Source organism: Varroa destructor, unplaced genomic scaffold (genome assembly GCF_002443255.2).
Source record: "Varroa destructor unplaced genomic scaffold, Vdes_3.0 BEIS01000006.1, whole genome shotgun sequence".
In the NCBI taxonomy this organism is placed as follows: Eukaryota; Metazoa; Arthropoda; class Arachnida; order Mesostigmata; family Varroidae; genus Varroa; species Varroa destructor.
In genome coordinates this window covers 25,582,378-25,606,735 of record NW_019211459.1, presented here as the reverse complement: position 1 = coordinate 25,606,735, position 24,358 = coordinate 25,582,378, and the positions used below count along the sequence as shown (strand labels likewise).

The following is a 24,358-nucleotide window of genomic DNA, read 5'->3' as shown; positions in this document are numbered from 1 at the left end:
AAATCCTCTTAAATATTAGGTAAGGATGGCCTTTGATGCGCTTATACCAACGCCCTCTCAAATTGATGTCAAGTAATATTAAAGAAAGCTTCAATAGACGAATATATGTCTGTTAAATTTTTAGTGTGCTATTCTATGGAGAGACTGAATTCAATGCATAGTCATATTGTTTCGGCGATTAGGAACCACGTAGTTATACATTCTTATTTTTCAGATGAAAGAGACACTGTCTGCTTTCTTTGATATGGAGAATCTTTCGGAGTTTTTTTACCAATTTTTTTTTTAACGAAAATGTCAATGGTGGGTATCCAAACAGAGCAGTTTTGTTCTCAAAAGTCGCGCCAATCAGTTTCTTTGAAATGCCGCCAGGATTCTTGTATTTTTTTAACGTATTTATTCATTCACAGCAGATGCGCATGATGGTGTAGTAGATAGGTGTTTGCCTGCTGAATATGTAGGAACCGTGATGATTTATATTTTAGGCCGGGCGCAGACACATTACGTTTCTCGTTTAAACTCGAAACACTTAATCGATTGACACAAAAACTATCAAGAAATACTTATTAATAATAATGAGTTCATGATATTAGTTGAAATGTCAATAGATAGCTGATGATATTGAAGGTTCACATGAATAATAGAAAAAACGATAATAAAGAGGAGATTTAGACGACCGGTTCTTATTCATCATCAAAACACGCTTAAGAACTTTACTGCGTATTTTGAGAAATTAAGTAAAATCATGTATTTAAAGGAAGGAGAAATCTTCAAAATCATTCTTTTATCTAAAGAGATGACTCAGATTTCATCAGATTTCAACCATAAAAACCCATAAAAAACTTTATTCCCAAACCCAACTCGAGGTCTTGTACGAGGCGCGAATCTGTCGTAAAGGCCTTACCTAGCAAAAAAGCTCATTCATATACTAACATATTGACTTAGGATCATCCAGTCTTTCCTTTTAAGTCCACTCATTCTCCCGTTGAGACGTTTTTAAAATTCTCCTACCCTATTGAATTTGTTTTCTAATTACAATAAATCCGTCATAAAGACTATTGACATATTTCATTAATTTCTTCTTAGCAAAATTCCTATTCACAACAGAAAATTTGTGACATTTCTTTCGAGACTAAGTTTCTTACTCTGTGAGGCTTGAAAAACAGATAAAATATTAACCTACAAGAAGGTCAGATTCACTCTACTGGGTTATTCGAAGCCGACAATTCACACAAACCGACACACCTTTAGCACTGCGGAAATAGATCGTAATTCATGTTTATGCACTTCTCTGATGCTTTTTTGAACCTAAATCTAGGGAAAATCACGTTACTCGAGCGGAAAATGCAATGTACCGATATATATACATAAGGTAAATAAATAAACGATATAAAAATACATAATTTTCTTAATTAAAAAAAAATACTTTATTCTTGACTTCCACAGATTGGTAAACGACATTACATCCCTCACGAATTTGGTTTACCTTAGTGAGAATTAAAATATCCCAATGTTTCGATTCTTCTGGATTGATAAGAAGTTTTGGCGTAAACATTTTAGCTTACCTGTAATAGCACTGCAAACGTCTCCATTACATCCGCCTACCGCAACCTCTAGGTCTGTAATCACACTAATTATTCGGTATCAAAGATACCTCATTTCTCTTACAGTTTAGCGACGTAAACGTCTTTGTTTTCTTCGCGCTCGCTGCTACCCTGTATTTATGTCTCGCTGTTTGTATTTACGACAAATACTGATCCTATTTAGTACAGCTGTTCTGACGCAGCAGTTCTGTTTATGATGACCTAAATAATTTCCCTGATATGATTACAAAAACTGCTCAATAGAATGCTCACAATAGAGTAACGTCAGTTATAAACCTCCATAGTCATGTCACTTCATAGATTTCGTGTCAAATATGATCAAATGTTTTTAGTTAAAGCAGCTTATTATTTTGTGCAAAATAATGAGCCTTGATAACATGAGCTATAAGAACGTAGAATTAAGAGATCATTAGCATATTGTTATGTCAGTGAAATGGCAATACATAGTAAACCGCCATGATTTTTTGAACAACTGTTTATCCATGTTTTTCAAAATATCGTTTATTACATCTTTTTTTTTTCACTTTGTTTACCATTGTTTTCAACAATATCGTTTATTACATCTTTTTTTCACTTTGTTTACCATTGTACAAGTTTCATGCGTGCCTGCATTAGCTCAATATAAGATGTATGAATATCCCAATTTTTACACACGGTAGAAAATATAAATATTACTCCCGAGCGCTTGTTATGAATCGACGCCTGTTCGCACAGAGGATTATAGGAAGCAGCTAGTAATGGGTGCTGCTTGAAACTTAGGCTAGCTTTAGCCTCAACGCGTCGTGTGTCACAATATGGATTTATCACATCAGTTAGATAGCCGAACACACACCGGGCCTAGCACGAGTAGATCAGCATTACTGGCAACAACACGATCACGTAAAGCAGCAATCAATCTTTAATTGACGTTTTTGAAGTACTCAAAATGTAGCGTTCACATATTGCTGTAAATATACCAATCAATCTCTTGATTTTAGGAAAATAGTTCCTTATAGCTATACCGTATGTCAAGTCCCTACAGCCCAAGTAGATTTTCACGAATTTACACGAACGGATGAACTATGTGCCTTAATTCAATAGTGCTATGTGCCAAGTGATATCGACAACCAGAAGTTTTCGTTGAAGCGTCTTTTGTCGTAGTTACAACACGCGTAAACGCGATTTTCTTCGAACGAATCCACACGCAACTACAATCAAGACTTCTAGCTGATGCACTTATCGACTAAATTTTTGTGGATATTTGTAAGTGAATATAATATTTATTACGTGAAATCTTTTATTGCGTCCTCTTAATGTTCAACCACCATTCGTAAGTGTGTGTGTGCGCGCGCACGTTTGTGTGAACGTGTGTGCATCCCATCTTAATAGTTGCATCTGAAAAACTAATGCTCTTACTTCCTTGTTTGATTCCTTGTCTATCTTTCCTGTACGTCCAGTTTAGCTGTGCATTTTGATTTTGTCAAAAACTAACAGAGGCTCTCTGAAGTTTTTTTCTGTTTTATTCTGAAGTTATTGTTTTACTACTGCATTAGCCACTGCTAAAGTCAGGTTCGTGCAAGTGCATAATATTAATCCAATGTCTATTTTCACTGGTTATTATACGATGCAATTTAGATCTAAAGTATGTCATTCAAACGCGTTACGCGTTAGTTTCTTAGAAAAAAAACAATGAAATTTTCAGGGCTCTACCTACTCACCATGTGCTCATCACACAAATACATTTGATAGATCTTCACAGAGCTGTTCATCTACTTAATTCATGTAAATCTTTTCCGTGCCCTTGATGGGTTTACGGCAGATTGGGCATTCCTTGTGGTCACTCTGGGAGAGGGATCGCGCACAGCCGCCGCACAGGACGAAGTGTAGACAAGGCTTAAGGAGCGTATCGCGGAGATTCTCGAGACAGATGACGCAATCGATTGGTGCGCGGTCAGAGTTATTTCCGCTGGCTTTCTTTTGCTCACTTTTGCTTGAGCCGTCGCCCCCATCAATCTGGTTCGCGGGCGCCTGTAGATGAGTCGTGATACCGACTACCGATAGTTTCTTCACCGTTTGCATATCAAACACAACGCGGAATTGTACGACCGGGTCAACGTAGACACACTGAAGCCATTTCTTATTAGCGTGCGAAACATGTACAATGCCTTGCTCGGAAATCACAACGGCTATCTCTTCTCCGGCTGTTGTAACACCGCTCTTAAACAAAACTGTATATGTTTTATCATAGAGATCGTCAAGGCTATTGAAGCGTCGAATTTCATCAGTTGTGGCAGCTGACAGGGCGAGGTTCATTGGCACTTCACGGTGGAGGTCTGCCAACTTTACGATAAGTGCCTGACCGGCACGCAATGCTGTTTCTGTCATGACTAAACCTCCTGGACAGTCCATTAAACCATTGGCTACATTAGACGACGCCTGAACGTGACTTGTGTTAATGCACGATAACTGAGCGGGATGTAAAGCGATGTTGGCTGCAAGGAACACACCAGAGAAAGACATTGCGAGGATAAGAATGTCTGAAGAACGACTAGCGGCAGCACCGAACTAAAAACCTAAAACTAAAAACCTATAAGGATCAAAGACTTCCTCGAACTTCCGGTTAAGGGAGTTTGTGCTTATAGCATGAATCAACCTAACAAAAATACTTATGCACGAAAGTTTATTACATTACCGATGTTAGTAAGGTTATAGAGATCCATTTTCTCTTGTAAGAGAAAAATGCGGAAAATATTAGTTAAGCAGGCGACATCTTTCTCTTACCATCTACCGTTTACGAATTCGAAAAGAGCAGCAGCGCTGTGCAGAAGTTCACACTTTTTACGTTCTACTTACGGAAACACTCGCTTCGGAGGTTCGTATTGTTCAAACGTTGACTAGGAACTAGAGTAGATGCTGCATTCCTTACGGCTTGAGTTGTTCCGGCTGGAGTTGTCGAATTGCGCAGCTGTACCTCGCCCAATTCAATACCCAGCGTGTTTCCGTAAACATCGAACAACACGAAAAGGGGCACTCCGGTACGAACTCCTGTATACAAATTAAAAAACACCACTGCTGTTATTGTCTAATGTGAGAGTAAGGGAATACACCTTTCCAAGGACGAGCCGCCTCACGGGTCGGTTAGAGTCCAAAATTTTGAAAGTATTTAACAGCAAACGAACAGCTAAGTGCAGACTTGCCAACAGTTGCAGCTCATTATTGGACGACAAGAATAAATCCTACACAATGGTTCTATACGATTAAGGACAAAATATTCTGTACAATCAAGCATCAAATGAAGTCTTACCGGAAAGAAATACTCCCGGATCATTACTGTTCACCTTCAACATCACATTTCCTTGTGATGTGTAGAAAACCTAAAACGTACGTAAAAAAATGTAACATTAAAATGTTTTTTTTTATCAAATTATGTTTTAGATAAATGAACAATGGTCTAAGATATGCTTTTAAATTACGTGACAAAACTAAGAGGTTGCCAATCTGATAGTTTCATTAACCTCTACGTCACTTTCCAGTTTTCTCTCTAAAAACTACCTTAATTCGCTATTCAAAATACGTCGTTAAGGGCAAAGCGAAACCATGATGTTTACCTGAAGTACATTATTTTCAAGAGCATGAGCTTCTTCAACAGCTTTTCCCCAGTTTCCAGGTTTCATGTTGAGGTCAGGACAGCAGTACTTCGGGAGGTTGTCCTCGAATGTGTCGGGATCGTGTATCGTTACGCCTACCCGAAGCGTGCCACTCCATGCTAGAGAACAACCACAAAAGCATATTTATTAAGTATTCGGGCCTTCAAAAGGAAGGTACGGATAGGATTTTCATAATCCCCGATACGTATAAGAAGTCTAAGAGAAGGTTTATTGAAATCGGTTATGACACAGGTTAGAAGTTTACGTATATGGGGGTGCGTAGCTTATAGTGACCGCTGCATACTAACGATCAAGAAGGTATAAATGAAAAAGTACGAACTCATCCTTAGCAGACTAAACTTACCTCGTGTAACCCGTGAAATACGAAAGGTCAATTTTTCGTTGGCTCTTAGCGGCCGATCCGTAAAACACAAGGCCTTATTAAAACTCTCAACACGCATAGCTGTGTTGTTGGTAACGCGTATGTTTTCCCCTGAAATTTGACATTAAATTTCAGCCACCAATAAACACTTATCCAAATTACATTTTCTTGAAATACCTCACTAGCAGGTATAAGTACAGTTTTTAGCAATAACAAAGATCGTGTAGCAGTTCAGCTGTCAAAAGCTCTTTCAGTAGTTTCTCGAAGCCTTATGGATATCCGGATACTATAAGTGAGAGTCATTCTTTAAGTAAGAATCTGACATTCGACCACAACACAAATTAACGAAATGATAACTGCTCGTACAAATATGTAGAGTCAGCGACTGAATCAGTTTTCGGCAGTTAGTGGAGCTTGCTGTCAGGAACCACTATACTGAAAGCTAACCCTGAAAACACTTTTCAGAAAAAAATTAATAAGTAGCCAACTTTCAACAGCCGAAATCAACGGTATACAAAATTTGCGCAACCAAAATCGCTACTAGTACTTAGGCAAATAGTTAAGTTAAATAGTAACTTTTAATGATATGCATCTATTTTGTCGCCATTTAGGTTTTTGCATTTGAGCGGCGTCGGCAACTACATACAAATAAGAACTGCAGCAGTAGCGGTGTAAGTTCCAAGCTAAGTGCTTACGTTACAAAGCAATTCTTGCATGAAAGCATCTACTCCCATTCTAAGATCCTTTCATTTTGTTGGCAATGGACACCGGACGTCTTCATGCACTTCATTGCTTTACTTCGAACAAATACAAATAAACTTTCTTGTTTATGATATTCAATTAATCATAATTTATTAACACTTCCATCAGGTAAATATGACGAATACAACTAATGTTGCTGGTATTGATAGTATGATCTGGCAAGATAATGTAATAAGCGAGATAACAGAAAAAAACGACACGAACAAACCGCAACGAAACCCAAATTTAAGGTTAAACTAAGCGGTGACGCCACTCGGTACTCGATACAGAGCGTTTTTCAGTTCTAATTAAAACTAAAGAGAAACCGCACACCAGTTTCAGCCTGCAGCTTCTTAGTACGTTGACATAAACATTCTTTATACGACGATGACTTGCTTGGCCGGCTCGGTATCCGACGGAAGTCTAGTTATCTAGTACTCAAGTGAGCAATATACACATCTATAACATCTATACTTTGTCACATTTATTTCACAGAAACAGTATTGCTACTGATTTAGCATGTATTCGAGTGTCAAATGCAAATATACGACGGACTTGTTCCTCAGTTGTTATGTGTATAATTCGACAGATAATATCCCGTCGCAGGACAAAAATATGACTGTTTCAATCAGTTATATATTATATATTAATTATTGTTTGTTTACGTACAAACAACACAATACATACGGGCGCAATTATTTTTTTGTTCAATTTGTTGGGGGTAAAATTCGATGTTGGAGGAGTACTCAAGCTGTAACTGGAGTGACAATACGTTTTCATCCTGGACAAATAAATGCCCAGGGCTCTTCTTAAGCATTAGCATAACTGAGACAAGTTCATGTGGAAGCAAGAATTCATGATTCACCGACCGCTACACACAAGCAAATATTACGGCAATGGCTCTAGAATTTTACGCTATAGAATATATTTAGAATATATTGATACTGCGTGCGATACATGTTTTAAGAAGTTGCCTTGTAAACTTTTTGCAGAAATCTGAATCGAAAGGTTTACGATTATACGCGAAATTCGAAAAGATATGCTACCTATTTCCATATTGAATAGCTTTCCTTTATGCAAAACAAGGCTGCATGGCCATCACTTGCCTTTATGGTCTTATCTAAGGTTTTGACTGACATTTTACTACAGGTACCGATGCAAAAAAAATTTATATATATATATATATATATATATATATATATATAAATTTTTTTTGCATCGGTACCTGTAGTAAAATGTCAGTCAAAACCTTAGATAAGACCATATATATATATATATATATATATATATATATATCACACACAGTGAATCAGAATGTTTTTAATTTCATTTTATCGGCACAGTATGCGTGAAAACGTTTCTATTCCATCTTTGAAAGCAATATGCAGCATCGAACGTGTCTGAGGACTCACAAGGACTATTAAACTTGTTTTTTTTCGGTCGAGCGCGAGCTGCTTGAATTCTCACAGTATCTTCGTGTCAGACGCCCCACATTTCCAAGCAGAACCATGACAAGGCTCAGTTAAGAAGGTTTGAGTTGCAATTAAAAATGACTGATTCTGCTGTAACTTCAGTTCTCTTAACTAGATAATAATTGCAACATACGCGGACACTTAATCGTAATGTCACTTCACGTATTGCTTGTTTTTCGCTAGTTCTGCATGTATCAATACTGAGATGGATGGTTACCCTCAAGCTATTCTGAGATTTAACCGCTTCTATTCTACGCTACGAGATTCTTTGAATTGACGTGATATTTTTTGGACATTACTTCGGCTATATATATCAAGGAAGAAGCACCTCTGGGGCATAAGCTATCGGAACCACCAACCAATGCTCAAGAAAACAGATCATGAAACTGAGAATAAAGTAGACTGTTCGCCCTTCCTCTACACCGATGTTCAACATTTCTTGACCTAAGTCTACCATGCTCGATGTTCTAGTCAGTCGCAGCCTTTGCATTACCAATCCAAGGTGACACATTAGATACTGTATGCCAAAATCATGATATGATCAAGATTGAATCTTTTCGACAATCATACTCCAGTTTTACCCTTTGAAATCCTACGTCATCTGCACAAAAACTATTTGCAGGTCAAGTACTCTTCAGATTAAAGAATGCCGCATTCGAAATGATTTTTTTAAGGATTTGATGCCATATGCGCAAACTGTGTGCATTGTCATTGCCGAAAACATTATGTTCAGTCGAACACTTTCTATGAACATATTAACATTCATTGCTTGCTGTCATAATAATTTTTGGTCGGCTGTTTTCTACTCCGGTTAGTAAACATTCGTTACATTTCGCGTCTATACGGTCATTCATTGTCATGAGAAAACAAATACATGTAAGTCGCCCGTGCCTGCTCGCACTCGTCTATGAGATCCATCACAATGAACAAAATCATATTAAATCTATATATACATATATTTCGTACGAAGCAGCCGCCATATTCGCTGTGCTCTAGTAATTAAGGATAACTTTTTATTGCGTACCAACAGCAATTATTCAGATGGCAGCAGGAGCACAAATGAGATAAGGAACATAGACTTGCTCCAGCGGAAACGCAATAGCAAGAATTAAATACGCTGTTGATGAAAATATACGAACATGACAGACGCAGATTTTCAAAAACATACCTCGCACCCTATGAAATCCGATGGGTCCGACCGTCATCGTGGAGAAATGCAGCGGAGACGCACCCGTTGTTGCAGATTATCAAGCAGACAATTCGGTCACACCTCAACTACGACTTGGAAGATTCCGGAAGTTCAGTCCGCGCAGAGAAACCTACCAGTTTCTTGGAACAGTCCACTTCTCAGCACCTAGTCCCTGTATGTCACACAGCAACGAAGTTTACTATGCTGCCGTTCTCGCAGACCGTCTGCTCTCGATTGTAGCGGGTTTTCATCCAACTGTAGGTTAATTTACGCTTTGTTACAAAGTCTCTGTTCATTCTCTTAGTAAAACGATAACGAAGAGCGCTAACAACTACGGACGGAGCCGTATTTCGAAAAAAAGAATTGCGCCCTGCTATCAGTCAGGCACCGGCTAATATACTTTACTCATAGCTTACCCTTAACAAAAGCTATAGCACGCTTGAACTACAGACACCGCTAACGGTGGCCGATTTGAATTGATTTGCGTGCAATCAGCGGCTGTCAGGCATCTAAGATCTACACACACAGAGATTATCTTCGTAACTTCAAACAAATATGTCATACATATTTATGCATGAAAACACCAGTCGTGCCGTATGATATGCTATATAATATTGTATTTAAATTGTTGTACTTTAATGTGCAATATTAAATATGTGTATATAAAGAATGGGGTTATTGGGAAGTTTCTCTAGCTTTTCTATATATATATATATATATATATATATATAAGGCAATTGCTTCGAAGTTCTGCCCAGGCACTGTTTACCTAAGTGCAGCTTAATTGCTAATTTAAAGGGCGCGATGAACATTGCAGTTAGCTTCATGTTTCATTTGCTAAATTGTCTCTAAGCATCTAAACTACAGATTAACTAGAAACAATGTGAGTACATTATTGTAATAATTGGGTAGACACAAATCTGCAAAATGACGTTTCCCGCGTTAAAGGCAAGTTTTCAGTGTACTTCGAGTGGTTATAAAAATATTGAAATCGATAATTGGACAATGCTTTTACAGCCATTAGTTATAGTAAGTTAAGTCAGAAAGGTTGAATTGTAGACAGGCTAAATGCGATACAGCTGTTCTGATCTCTGGTTCAGCTGTTCTGAAGGTTCTGAAAGATAACGTTGTGGTTCTACGTTTAGAATCACATATTAAGGTAACAAAATTTGCTCGGCACGGGCAATATTGCGATCTCGACTTAATACTGCGGAGTCATATAAGGTTGCTTATTTATTATTACGATTATTATTATTACGATTTTATTTGCTACCTACAATATCGGTGGGCGAGGGTGTTTAAAAAAGAGAGCCATATTCCTTAGCGCAACGACACAAGTGCCTAACATTCGACTATATATGGACACGTTTGAGATGCTGATATATCCGAAATAACATCTTTTCGGCTCATTTTGCAACTCAACAATGCTCATTTTTTCTCGTTCTTTTCTGTACCGTGACACTGCTCAGTTAATAATTATTCGTACGTTACATCGAAACATGCAAGAGACCCAGACACGTTTGGTTTCCGTCTGAAGTAACGCCTATAGTTTAAGTAGTCGGCGTAAGATATGAAAAACATCGTACACCATATGTTGAATAAACACACCCAGCACTGCGGTGTCGTCTGCTAGCACTAGATATTTAACTATTCGGGAATATTCTCTAAATATTTCCAATAAAAATATCTTTACACATGTGGCGTGCTCATCATACAATTATCTCACTAACTTGAGGCAATTCAAAGATAATTACAATTGATAATCACAGACAAATTTAATCTTGATATTTGAAAGAAGCTAAACAGAAAAAAAAAACACAAAATTATAATGGTTTATCCCATTGCGACTCGGCGACGAGCCTAAATATAAAAGCATCCGAAACAGTCTGTGTTTGAAATCCGGTGAAGACACAATTCGCTTTGTGCTAACAGAGTAAAGATTCAACAGGATATTGCATGCCTTTAGGCGTTCCAGAAACTATGTTTTAAGCATATGTTGTGCGGGAAGCAAATAACCATTTTCGTCCCTCTAACACTGTCGCATATTAAGGAACTCTAAGTATACTTGGAAGCCTACTATAATACATCACACTGAAATATCCAAAGGGGCATTGAATGTAAGACAAGGATGAGGTTTCCTTCAAAGAATACTGTTGTAGAACTATAACAAATTAATAAATCTATAATATCGATCGAGCCTTCTAAACCCACCTAGTTCGCCTATCGCTCTACACCAAACTACAAACATCTATTGAAAAGCCGCACTGAATGCAGTATCCTTCGCAGGAGCAGGGCAAAACTTGAGCTCTTAAGTGGTCCAACTGTGGACAATCTGGTGGAAAGATATATTAAATTACAAATAGATAACGAATTAACTTAGATCAGCACATTCATGATGTGCTGCGTCAAACGCTTAACTCTTTGGCTGAGAAAGCCGAACGTTGCTGGTTCGCCGGTGGCACACACACTACACTACACATGTGAGTATATAAAATGAAAGATATATTTGGTTGCTTATGCCATACGAGCTATTTAAAAAGTGGCGCTATTTGAACCACATAGTGTATATGTTTCGAATTTTACGTCTGATATCGCTGTTAGGCCGTCCATCAGATGGCTGGCTCCCTGGCACGTATACGCCCAAGTTCTAATTTAGACCACAACAGAATCACACAGTCCGAAATCGCTCAAGTTGCCCTGGTAGGAAAGCTATAATGATTCGCTAAGGCGATCTCTACGGTAGTATTATAGAGGAAGTTACCATAATGATTCACACTGAATAAGAGTATGAAATCTGTTTTTTGGCGATAACTGTATAAGACAATCCTTTTTCAAAAAAATGAAATTAAGAAAAAAAGGTTAAATGCTGTAGGTACGGCCTCGAACTTACAGACATGGCTTTTTTGGGCTGAGCCTGGCGATTTTTCCAAATTATCTAAGCGATTCATATTTAGCTTCATCTTACAGTTACAGGTACGTGGTATAAAAATACATTTATGCTCAGTTCCTATTATTCGTTCGAATTTAGCCGCCAATTAACCATAGGCAGTCTGATGCGGGGATATTCCAGTCTTGATACGATAATACGGCTGTCCCCGGGAATTTTAACAAAAAAGAGTTAATTAGCCTTCTAAAGAATGCGGCGCATCTTATAAGCATATCTCAATGGAATAAAAATGCATTGGAAATATGACTAAAATAAGTTTCGGTATAATACTAAATCATCAGCGCTCTAACTGACATGCGGGAAATAGAGCTTTGATCCGCTTTGAATCGCCTCAATCTTCCCCTTTAATCTTTTAAAAATATGACGTGGAAGTGGAAAAATACCCGGAAGCGGTGTGGTATTTCATCTCCGTATAAAATTTTGCCTGCAGGAAAGATTTCCTAAAAGCTTTTCGTATCTCTAAGAATAGGCCTGAAAAACTGTTATGATATTTAATTAATGCTTGCTGATGGTTAGTTTAACTCTGGAAACTCGAGGAAACAAAATAAAGTTACTGCAGTGTTATTGATATTAACAGACAAGAGAAGTTGTGTTAGAAGGCTTACGTAATCTAATAAATCATCGATGGAATCGCTCTACTTGAAGAAAATCTAGCGGCATAGACGGGTTATGGGGAATACCGCCACAAATAGTGAATATTCTTTGGTCGTCCGTTAACGCTTCATGGCGTTATTTTTACTAAAATATCATATTTGAGTAAATATCATCATATCACATGAGCCACATCGTGCGTTGGTATGTCGGAAACGCCCGAGTTTTTTGTTTGTATGTCAGCTTGTACCACAAAGGAATTGCACATTAATACCACAGGACGACAAATTCTGCAAGCTACAATAAGCTCCCCAATGGTACTAGCAAAACATTTATTTTGATATCTCTGGAACGAAAAATTCGAGCCCATATCCCTGCCAATGTACGGAGCCGCGTGTATTGTGCTCTGAGTTCGTTCTGAATGAAATGTCGTGTAGCTTACCAAAATATCGTTAATGGGGTATGCACTTTTAGGTCATCTACACGTCGAAATTCTGCTAGCTTTGATCGAAAGGTCTTCCACCAAAATTTCGTGTTGTGTTACCTATTTACTTGCGTCAGAAGCTGATTGCAGAAAACTCACATCGCTGTTTTGGACTAGTCGCCAAGAATCTATACCTATATAAAAACATTACGGAGGCGACTCAATTTGTGGGCAAGATTCATTGAAATTATCATAGACATACATTGAATCAAACCATTGCATAAATCATTCGGACTACAAAAAAAAAGATTAACTATTACCTTAATCACGATAAATGTGTATCTAATTTTGTCTCATGTCCATCTTTGAGGATTTTATTCTTCTAGACCACTCGTATGTCATTTGAAAGCAAACATTTGAAAAAATAAACATCGATTTTTCTTCGCGTTGCTTCGTATTCTTAAGGTGGGCGTTACGGCTTGCACCGCTGTTACGGCATGTGCATGTTTCCTACAGGATGACAAAATGCAAACGCAAAGCTAGGTAAGGCAAACCAAAACATACGATAAAAATAATCGGGCCTCCATAAAAACATAGAAGGCTCAGTGTTTAATTTGATTTTGTCCTTTATCACATAGAATCCGATCCATTGCCGACGGCTACTTCGCAATCGCCTGCTCCGCTGCTTCACCCATAAAAGAGCAGTCCATACAGGCAATAAATAATCGAAGAGCAATTGGTTCCGGCCGTGTCATGTCGTAAGCTGGAGTACTTAATCCAACTATACTCATTTTATCTTTAGAATATTTGGGACCATATGTTCAAATTTTCATTTGCTGCGCCTGACGACAACCTTCACGCATGATCACATGGTTCAATAAACGGATGTGCACATTATGTTGTTCTGTTGAATCGTTATCGACACGGACAGCACACGCCAGGCTTTAATGTATGTCGCACATTTTTCCGCACAACTTTCGTTGAACTACGCGATAAACCAGGACTCCACAAGTAGGACAGCTTGAGTTCTGACTAGGGTGCTCCTGGTGTGCGTTATTAGCATCGTTCCAAATAGACCTCAGAAAGTAGAGAAGCTTCTTTTTGTATATCGGGCACGTTTTACTGCGTTGATCATTGATCACTGTACGCACGCACGTTTAGCACATTGTCGAACGCTTACGAGAATACGCCACCGGATGGTCGTACAAATTTCACTGGAGATTAGTTCCCTTATGTACAAGTGAATGGTTTTAAGAATACAAAAGCTCGGGATGTATTTTATCGCGATCTCGGAAGTAATAGCTAGACAGTATGGGGCGGAATAGTAACAGGCTTTACGACGAACATGTTGCCACTGACGGATTTGATCGTCCTGCAAAGACTACCTGCGAACCCTATTAATCCTCTGACCATGATCAATGGTCGAAAAATGTTCTCCTGATTTACGCCGAAACCAGTAGCGGCTGAAATGCCAATAGAATGAACGAAGTTTGAAATCTAGCTAAGTTTGGCGGAGTGAAATCGTCACATCGACTGGATACGATGAGGCGATGCTCGTTTGACTGAATAACATTTACCGTATGCATAAACGAAATCCAGCCGTTTGCCGATCTGGTTGCGCATCAGTACTGACAATTCACCGTTTTACAATAGAGTTGGGCTTTGCAGCGCGTCTCGAGAGGAACTCAGTCCTATAGGGTTGAGAAAAAGCTAACAACCTTACATTGCTTACATAGTATTTTCGGTTCGGATATTGCAAATTCATTGCCGTGGAATTGCATTGACTTCAAAAAACTCCGTAGTTTTTAAGATAATGCTACAAGGGTGCATATGTTAAGATAACGAACATACTAAAACATGCTTTAACGAAAGGATTTTTACTTAGTAGCCATGTATTATTTACCAAAGCATGTTGGGACTTACCGGCATCAAAGACTTCTTGCTGAAGTAAGACTTCGTGGCAACGGTGTAGCTGTACATGTATGGAGGTCATGTGTTTAATTATTAAGTCTCTTTAGTTTAATAGGTAGATTAGTTAGGTAATGTTAAGTAAAAGAAATTAAAAGGTGATTAATTATTAAAAAGCTTAATCAACCCTTAGAAAATGAACCAGTTATATCTCGGATTCCTAATTTTTCTAGAACAAAAAAGCCACGAACTCGTTACGGCACGCGTAACAGGTTTGGCTACGAAAAGCGAGTAACAGCTGTGCTTAAATGCTTTTGCGTAGGATTAATTTTTCTAGTTACTACGTTGTCCGTGTAAATGTTCTGTGTTTTTGTAATGATGGCAATAATTATATGGCGCTAGTAAGTTAAAAATACTAGGAAAGGAGAAGCAGTCCCATATTTTTATAGGGCTTCAAGACTATCGGTGTCGAAACAAAGTTAAGATGAATATACCTAAAGGACAGCCTTGAGAATATTGACAGCTTCCACGAACAAGCACAAACGCCGGAGCAACTAATATTGTTTCGTAGGGTCGACAACGATTCCCAATGGATGCTACATGCCCTCATTCTGTCTGTGCAACATCCCACTTGCTCCGATTATTACATAAACATCAACTCAACATCAACACGCGACCACAGTGGGCGCACCGACTGAAAGCGCATGTTGTGTGTGGAAGAAAACAGGAAACGTCGTACAACTTCATCCAGCTTCCTTCTGGAAAGAAGCAATCGCAAACATACGCTATACAAGTCACAAAAACTACGTATTTCTGAAGATACGGATGGAACTGTAACGTGCACCATCGATAACTGTTGAATATTGGAAGTGGCCCGAAGGAATTCCGAACCCGTGGAATTACGGCAGTTGAGCACCAAAAGCATTTTTAACTGAACCAGCAATTCCTACATCCTGCGCAGCAGCAATGTAAACCACGGGACCGGGTTAACGATTGCTTTGATTAATGTCTGAAGAAGATTTCACAAGTTTTGTAGACATGCATAAATGGCACTTCATTAAGAGAGCTTAACACTAAAGTTGTGCCGGAGCGGTTAGCATGTGTACGCCCTTTGGGAGATTAGGTTAGGATTGCAAGGTCTAGTGGGTATTCAGGTAATGAGCTAAAGCCATCACACAAGATACGCTAATGTATTCTCCTGATGAAATGAACAAAACAAAGGTGTAGTGATGAGCCTGGTTGAATGATTCACTAAGCCGTATTTTAGCATTGTGACCTTCACCGAATTCTTCGCGAATATTTGTTTTCTGCCTCGAGCAATAATAGTTGATTGAAGCTAAGCAATCTATAATCACATTTTATTGGATGCCCTTATTCTTTTCCTTTTCAGCTGTAACGACGCACGACCGCTTGTCTAGCAGATATGACAGACTACACAAAGTGGGATCAAGTGAAGTTGATTACACTAAGGCACATTCAAACCGGCAACAATATGTAAGTTGAAGCCTCCACTTATATAGATAATTGATCTCCAATATAGACCATTTTCTGACCAGCTGGGTAACTTTGCCTTGGAATTTAGTCAAAAGTTCTAAATAAGTGTATCGACGTTCAAGCGATAGCAACGTCAACGGTAGTCCCCTAATTCTACTGGAAATGTAAATAATCTATACAAAAATTACTATTCAATTTAGTTATAATTCGAAGTGTTAGAATTAGCAAGTTGTATTTGTAAAGATCCTAATGTTCAATGGCTCGCCCGTGGAGTAACATTTGAATCTTAGCGTACGGCTCACGACTGCTTTCAATAAAGAATTTAGAGAGACGAGCGTCTAAGCTGATAGGCGGCCTAACTGCTCTACATTGTTAGCTTGACATCGAAGCGTTTGACGATTTACACAATAAGAAAAGAACGTGTCCGACACTTGCACGACACAGGTATTTTATCCGTCTGCTATTTTGTACCCAGTAATACTCCTCCAATGGGTCATAAATTCCGTTAGCAAATTATTAAAAACGCAATATCATAATTTACCCGACATGTTCCATAGCTGCCTGGGTATAACCAGACCTACAAATCATTTGAAACACCTACAATTTCGCATTGCGCAATATCGATAGGTTGGTGATCGTTCAAAAAATATCCCCAGGGTATATATATATATATAAGCGTATTATAAAAAAGTCTTAACTCCTTTGGTCCATTACACCACTGTTCAAAGAACCACTGGCTGTTCCTATAATGTTCGACGTTTAGCTCACTTTCGAAGCGCATTGTCATATCTATGGCAGCCGTTTTGTCCTCTGTTTAAGATAGTAAGTAGTTTATTAGTATATTTATTATATAGTTAAAAAGAGAAAACATAGTCATATAATGCAGTTATATAATTAGCTCGGCACTTGTTCATATTCACCGCTAGAGTGAAACTCTACTGCAGGACAAAGTTAACTAGAGGTACTAAGTTAACTAAATAGGGTAACTAGGTAATTAAGTAACTAGGTAAGTAAGTAGGTAAAGGGTAAACCGTGGAAACGGAAAGCAGTCTATTGGTTTTCTTACGCTTTTTTTCACAAGAACCCCACAGAACTCGAACGAAGAAGTTTTAATCTTGAACAGCTAAATTCGTTACGAAGATTCAAGATATGGCTGACATAGTACAATCGAACAAGCCAGTCTAGATAAATCCTCTAGACCCCGTAATGTGCGGCCTTTCGAGAATAGTGAAAAATCCACAAATACCCAATCATCTATACGCGTGTTCATAGCTTTTACAAAAGTGCAATGGCTATCGTTTTTAATTACGTTCGGAGATTTACGTCGTACAAACATACTTGTGTGGCGGACTCAATAATATTAGTATTGCAACTCTCACTACTTATTTGGAATCTGGAAATCAAACCTAGAACCTTACAGTAATGAACTAGTTTTTCGATTGGAGACTATAAAGTACGAGCAAGTCCCGTATCCCGTAGTACAGCCTCGTATTTGTTGAACATTTATATTTTTATAATTACGACATGAAGGTTTCCAACACAATATAATGCAAATATATTATGATTTGTTGATAAGGATATGACATGATAGTAACGCTAACACAGTAATCGGACTAAAATGTTAATGATAAAGACTTAATTAATTATAGGCGTTCACTATTCTTTTAAATAATGCATCAGTAATTACTGAACAATCCTTACCAAAATTAAAATATCTGCTGCCAACTCGTTTTTATTGTTTATTGTTTTTTTAAAAATAAATATTTGTATTGTAAATATGAAACAGATACTTATCCAGATATGCTATAATTTCTAGTAGTGTGTGCAACATGAAAGTAGTTATATTTAACATGTTACGAAAGCACAATATTGTATTTTTTGATTTTAATGCTTTCCGTTCTACTCTAAAAGTTACAAAAATTAAACCTTAGTTTTCTTACTTCATATCTACTAGCATTAAAAAGTTTATAAGTTAAACAAAAATAGCACAATTTAAAAATATACACGTTTTCTATATTCAAAAAATGAATCTACACCTTCAACACCTTCAAATTTCGATTAGAAAAAAAAAACTATCAAATATAACCTAATACAGTAAGAGCGTCGAACTGGGCAAAGCAGATTTGATTAAGGGCAACAGAAATTTATCTATATTTGCAAAATTAGCTCTAGGTATTATGCTTTAGTTGCCTACTATTATATATCTAATTATATATATAGAACTATATAATTATAATGTTTGATTTTAGTAAATACTTAGGTTAATATTTTCCGGGCCTACTTCAGCATATGCTGAAGCAATGAGGTTGCGCAATAGAGTTGCGTAATGGTATAATAATACTGAGGGAGTTAGAAAACGTTACAGTCCGGCTGTTCACTGTACTTCACGTTTAATGACTAATACTTCATTATTTACACACTCGAATTATTCAATAGAAATTTTATTGGAGTTGAAAATCATACCATAGCCTTGAGCTATATGTTGAAAACCAAGGTCGCGCAAGTTTTCTTCTACACTTTACATATAATTTTGATTATTGAATTAGTAATAATAGTGCTTATTTTTCAATATACGAATACAAAACAAGTTGGTGGAAGGTAGGCCAACTGGGTTGATCGGCAAACCTATAGTATATCTCTTAAGGCCCCCCTGCGCTATGCCTTACATGGTTTGGCGGTAGCTAAACGATGTAGCTTGATTATATTTTGACTTTTGCCTAATTAGCACATTATATATTGAAGATAATGGAGACCAAATTAGCAGATACCCAGAATATTCGAACTAATAAAAACTGTAGGTTTCCATTTTGTCATTCGTGCAACCATTAATTTGTCCACATATAATACACAAATTTTTCTACAGATGTATTCGTGCTGCGCAGATATCGTTATGACCTTTTCGAGAACAATGTGTGCGTAGTCCTACGTGTAAACAAATTAGCACATTTTTTTTTGCCAAATGTAAGAAGGCATTCCGTTTCAACAATGAAACAGGCGTCTCTGGCTGAGTCAAAAAGTCCAATTGTTTTTCATAAGCGTTTGTCGACACGTTCTGTCTCACGAAACACCCGCATTTACAGCAGTTCTGGCTTATGATCCGTCTACCTGCATGGACAACTTGAAATGTGTCAGTCGTATTGTTATCTGTGAGTGATTACCTGAGATCAATAACGCTTCGTACTTCGTACATCAAAAAATTGTTCGACGGATGTTCAAAGCCCGGAGAGTCGGACCCTGAATATCCTCAAACCAAGTTTAGGACTAGGTTAAACAATTTAGTTCTCCTCTCTGGCTTATTTCTTTCTTCTGTCCTTTCTATTACTGCGGTTTCGTTCAATGCATCTCAGTATCTGGTCAATACAGTTGCAATTCATATACCGATCAATGCATTTTCTGTTTCTGGCTTAGTTAAGCTTTCCTGACCGTACAGTCTTTTTGGTGTTGACGTTCTTGCCGATAATACATATTGTGTTTTTGTTATTCCGTAAAAAAAAAAAGCAAGCCTTTAGTTGATCTGTTCGCTTGAAATTTCTTTGAGCTATTTATTTTATATTTTTTCGTTGTAATTTTAGCTTTGTGATTTTGATGAATGAAAAGCGAATTCGACAGACGGAACCAGAAGCATTCGAGGATGGTCACGTGTCACGGGTCAGCTTAGTGTTACATTTCTAGCCTTAGGAAATGATTTAGCGATGAAGTTGGTTAAAATACGCTTTATCAAATCTGTAAACATTATCTACAGCCCGCTAACATACACAAGGCAACCGCACTAGTGTTATGAGTGCATCGGAAAGGGGCAACCCAGAACTGCTTTTTCTTTGGGTTGAACGACGGCCCGTTCGGAATAGCATAGACTAAAGCATGTATCATATATATATATATATATATATATATCATAGGAACAAGTTTTTACGGTACCTAATTTATAAATCTGTCAAGATGTGATAGAGAGTTGGTATCAGTTTATCCAGTTCTCAGTTAAGCGTCGCAACGAGCGCGAGTGCTCGCCTTACGGCTTCCATAATGACGATTGAGGCTTGAGCAGAAATGAGCCCGAAATTGTGAGCTACTTTAGGTCAAAATTGGCCGAAAAAAAAAGATTTTTTTTACCAGAGATACAAACTGGAGTCTGCATGAGACATGGGTCAGCCTTGAGATTATAAATTATATATAACCTATTGAATCCTTTAAAAATCAAAATATATTTGCGACGCCATGTGTTAAACATAAGACACCTGGCAGTGAATCTTAGTGGTCAATTTAGACATTGGAGCTCGATCATTAATTCAAGTTTTTTCAACAAAAGAAAAACTATAAAAACTTGTATGCCGTTTCATGTCTCCTAACAACGGTTGATTTAGTATAATCATTAAGCAAAGGCGAGTTCTAATGATCTAGCATTTTGAGAAAACTTTTCAGTCATCAGTATTGATACTTATCTTTGCTGTGAGGAGCTGACTTTGGAAGCATTCGGCATCAACTAGAGTGAGACAAATTATTTCCTAACATCTTGTAGACGATTTTTGCAACTGCGTACGTTTTTCATCCTTATTCATGTAGAATAAGAATTACATGTAAAAAAGACGCTCTATAGCTGGAAAAATTGCTCTTAGCCTAAAATTACCCTAATGTATACAATAAAACAAACCTTCTTATACAGTGCCTCGAAAAATGTCTAGCAACATCATTACGTTGTCAAAATAGATGCTTTCTTTATGTTTTTATCTAACTTTATTAGAACAGTGACTGGCTGTACTTCTTATTATTGAAAAAAATTAATAATAATTATTATTATTATGACAAAGATAGCAGGTAAAAACCAGCAGGAAAGAGTTGTGACTCAGTGAAACTGCGCACGCGAGAGCCGGTAAATGCATGGAGATGACGATAGAAAAGAAAGTTAATTAGAGGTGAATGAACTCACTACATACAGTCCTTTTCACATGGATTAAGTAGCGCCTGTGTCTACAATAAAAACCAGCTTCCACCTCTTTAATAAAGAGTATTATTACATTCTATGCAAGTATTCTGCTTGAAAAATTGTTATTTACCTTCTTAGACGGCTATTAGTTATTCTCACCCAAAAAACAGGTGTCGTTTGGTAACATGAAGCATGTTCACAATTAGCTCTGGATTCGTGATCAAATAGAAAAACTCGGCCCGGACCATCCGAAGTGACTGGCTCATGGTTAACAATGCAAGCGGGCAGAACAATCAAGTAGACGTTTTAAGGGCCTAATGAAGAAGCTCCGTGGTATGAAAGATAGTTACACCGCGCGTTTTTTTTTCAGTAATGTTACGCGTACTATTATTGCCCGTTAAAATTTATGGACCAAAATCAAAAAGATGACAGGGGTACAGTCGAGGTGAGGTGAAAAAAAGTGTCAAAAAGTTTACAATATAGTTCCTATTTATTTCGTTCTGGATCCATTATTAACATATGCGACGTTGGTATAAATGAATGCCACTCCAAGTATAGTTTATCGTACATGCATTTGTTTCTGATTATCCAGGTAAACAAGATCATGACAACTATTCCTATCAACTACAGCAAGTGGAAGTATATTTCCCTGAAGAACTGAAGTAAAAAAATAACTATGGGCTGATTCTCTTGCTCATTTCTTTAACTACCACGAAGGGCCCTTTCCGATGTATAAGTCTGTTATGCGTGCTTTACGTCGTTGTAAGTTATGGGCATTAGCTCAGACGGCTGGCTCCTAATGCTAAAAATGTATACCTTGGGATTTAAACCTAGACCATCACTTTGCTCTAGTTTAGCTGATAAAACACGTTCCCTACTACTCTATCGCGGGGATACCGATTCGCGTATCTCAAGAGGCTCAAAGCTTTTTATTCCCGTGAACCCGCGGGAACGGGTTTGTGTGCTAAGTTTAGGCAGATCTAACATGATCTACATTCAAAAGCAGGCGTAGACACACTTGATTCAATGCTGATAAGAATCAGCCATCAGAAGCAATGTGTCACTAATACAGTATCCGACGTAGAAAATCAAAACTTTCGAAGACTTCTTGATGCTTTCAAAACAAGAAAGCTGACACGCAAGTGAAAAACCTGTAACTGCCAGTACTCCCTGACTTGGGCTGGCTCAGCGGTTAAATCTTCAGAAACGGGGTCGTAATCATAGTTTGACCCGTACTAGTGCAATGATAACGTGTTTATTAAACGTACAAACGTGCAAAGCGGTCTAGGTATGAAGCCGGACGTAGACATGCTACATTTCGTGTTCGGAGTGGCCAGTTCTCTAAAGCAACGCTTAATTGCTTACTTAAACATTGCTTTAACACAGAGCTGAGACTGAGAGAAGACCTCAGTACGAAACATCAAACGCGAAACATTTCAGTGGTCGTTAAATGATGCGGCTAGAATGTCAGCATGCCAGCCAGCTCACAGCTGGCGCTTTCCCCGACAGCAAAGAATAATGATCAGTTCATAGAGACGGCAATTATCGCGTCGATGCAGATTTTGTAACTCTCTTATACAAAGGATACGAACCAATCGCAGGATTTGTGCAGAAGTATCAGAAATCGTAACCCTTAATGTAAAATCATATTGTGACCGCTATTTTATGACGATTAGCCGAAACCATGGCGGGACAATAAACATACGCTTGCCACGATTTCGACGAATTATGGTGCATCGATTCGGTATTATTTTAGGAATTTACAAAAATTAAATTTGCAATTAATGAAAAGATAACATTTTACGATAGTAAACCGAATAATATATTGCGAAGTTCTTGACAAACTGCTCGACAATATAATTGATATCTGATAGTTGCTGCAATTCTAAACAAAAACTTTTAAAAAAAGATACTAATTCTATCGTACACTTAGTTTTTAGCTATTGCTCATCTTCAATGATACTATGTGCTTTGGTGGATGCTATCGTAATTGTGATATGAAAGTATTATGTAGATAGTATATATCTATTTATTATTATTATTATTTCAATATAATGAAGCAGTCACTGATTGTAGCCCACCATAGTAGTGCGCAAATATACAATTTATTCCAAAAAAACGCCATTCTTAATACCTTAATAAAATATTCTTTATTATATTTGGCACAGATTCAGTTTCGTTTGTTTCGTGTGTTTTATTTGTCCAGGTTGGTCAGCTAGCCAATACCAAAGGATCTGATACGGAAGGCCGAAAAGGACCCCACCAACAAACAGACACACTGATGTTCACTGTTTGCTTCTTAACATAAATATATATCTTATGATGAATATTTGTTAGGACATGCGGTGCATAAAATGTGCTTTAGCATTGATTCCAGAATATATGCTTTATTATAAGATTAGTTATACTACCCAGTATGAAGCACCAACTCTGTGAATCGAATTTGCTAGAACAAAGAACGAACGAAATCCATTAACGCCCAAATATTTTTATGGTTTAGTCGCATCGTTTGAACAAGGCTATACTAACAGGGAAGACCCGATAACCGAGGCGAAGTCATTCTGCTACACCACAACGCCTGTTTGCACGAGGCAAAGGTTGTGAGAAGCGTTTTGTAGAGAGTCAAGTAAGAGCTTCCTTGGCGCCTATATTATTCTTGGAAATTCACGTCTACGGCTTACCGTCTGTTCTGATCACTGGCGAATAAAGTTAATAACTGACGTTTGACAATGGAAAGAACGTTAAAAACTGAGTAGAGGAGTCACTTAGCATCTGAGCTGAACGTTATCTGAAGAAATTAAACAAGTCAATCAGTTTCCAGATGAGGAAAAATCGTATAAAATGATGTGTATAAAACCGTTTTCGTGATCATAATATATTGCTAAAACTCGAATGAGATTTTGCCTTTTAATATAACAATGACTATGCAACAGAAAGGTTTAAGGTCAACGCACTGAAGCCAAAAATTCGTTTAACTCTAAGAACGCCTAATATAACGGAATATAGTAATTCATGAAAATATAGAAAAAATTTGTATCTAGTTTTCCGTAGCCTGTTTTATT

At 37.7% G+C, this 24,358-nt stretch overlaps 1 protein-coding gene and 1 long non-coding RNA gene across 7 annotated transcripts; one reads left to right on the top strand and one right to left on the bottom strand.

Annotated features, from left to right (window-relative positions):
- Positions 1–1,400: 1,400 nt before the first annotated feature.
- Positions 1,401–9,130, bottom strand: LOC111253016 (E3 ubiquitin-protein ligase NEURL1B-like). Its single transcript, XM_022811805.2, has 6 exons — positions 8,991–9,130; positions 5,592–5,720; positions 5,189–5,346; positions 4,885–4,954; positions 4,434–4,625; positions 1,401–4,072 (listed from the first exon to the last, which is right to left on the bottom strand). Exons 1-6 carry the CDS (start codon positions 9,025–9,027, stop codon positions 3,354–3,356), a joined length of 1,305 nt encoding a protein of 434 aa, XP_022667540.1. The 5' UTR covers positions 9,028–9,130; the 3' UTR covers positions 1,401–3,353.
- Positions 9,011–24,192, top strand: LOC111253018 (uncharacterized). Of its 6 annotated transcripts, none has more exons than XR_015330209.1 (3): positions 9,011–9,268; positions 16,272–16,375; positions 23,503–24,192. It is a non-coding gene; the product is annotated as an uncharacterized LOC111253018 (long non-coding RNA). The 6 variants fall into 6 exon arrangements; XR_002674450.2 differs by lacking the exon at positions 9,011–9,268 and adding an exon at positions 9,741–9,894; XR_015330210.1 differs by lacking the exon at positions 9,011–9,268 and adding an exon at positions 9,783–9,959.
- The last annotated feature ends 166 nt before the right edge of the window (positions 24,193–24,358 follow it).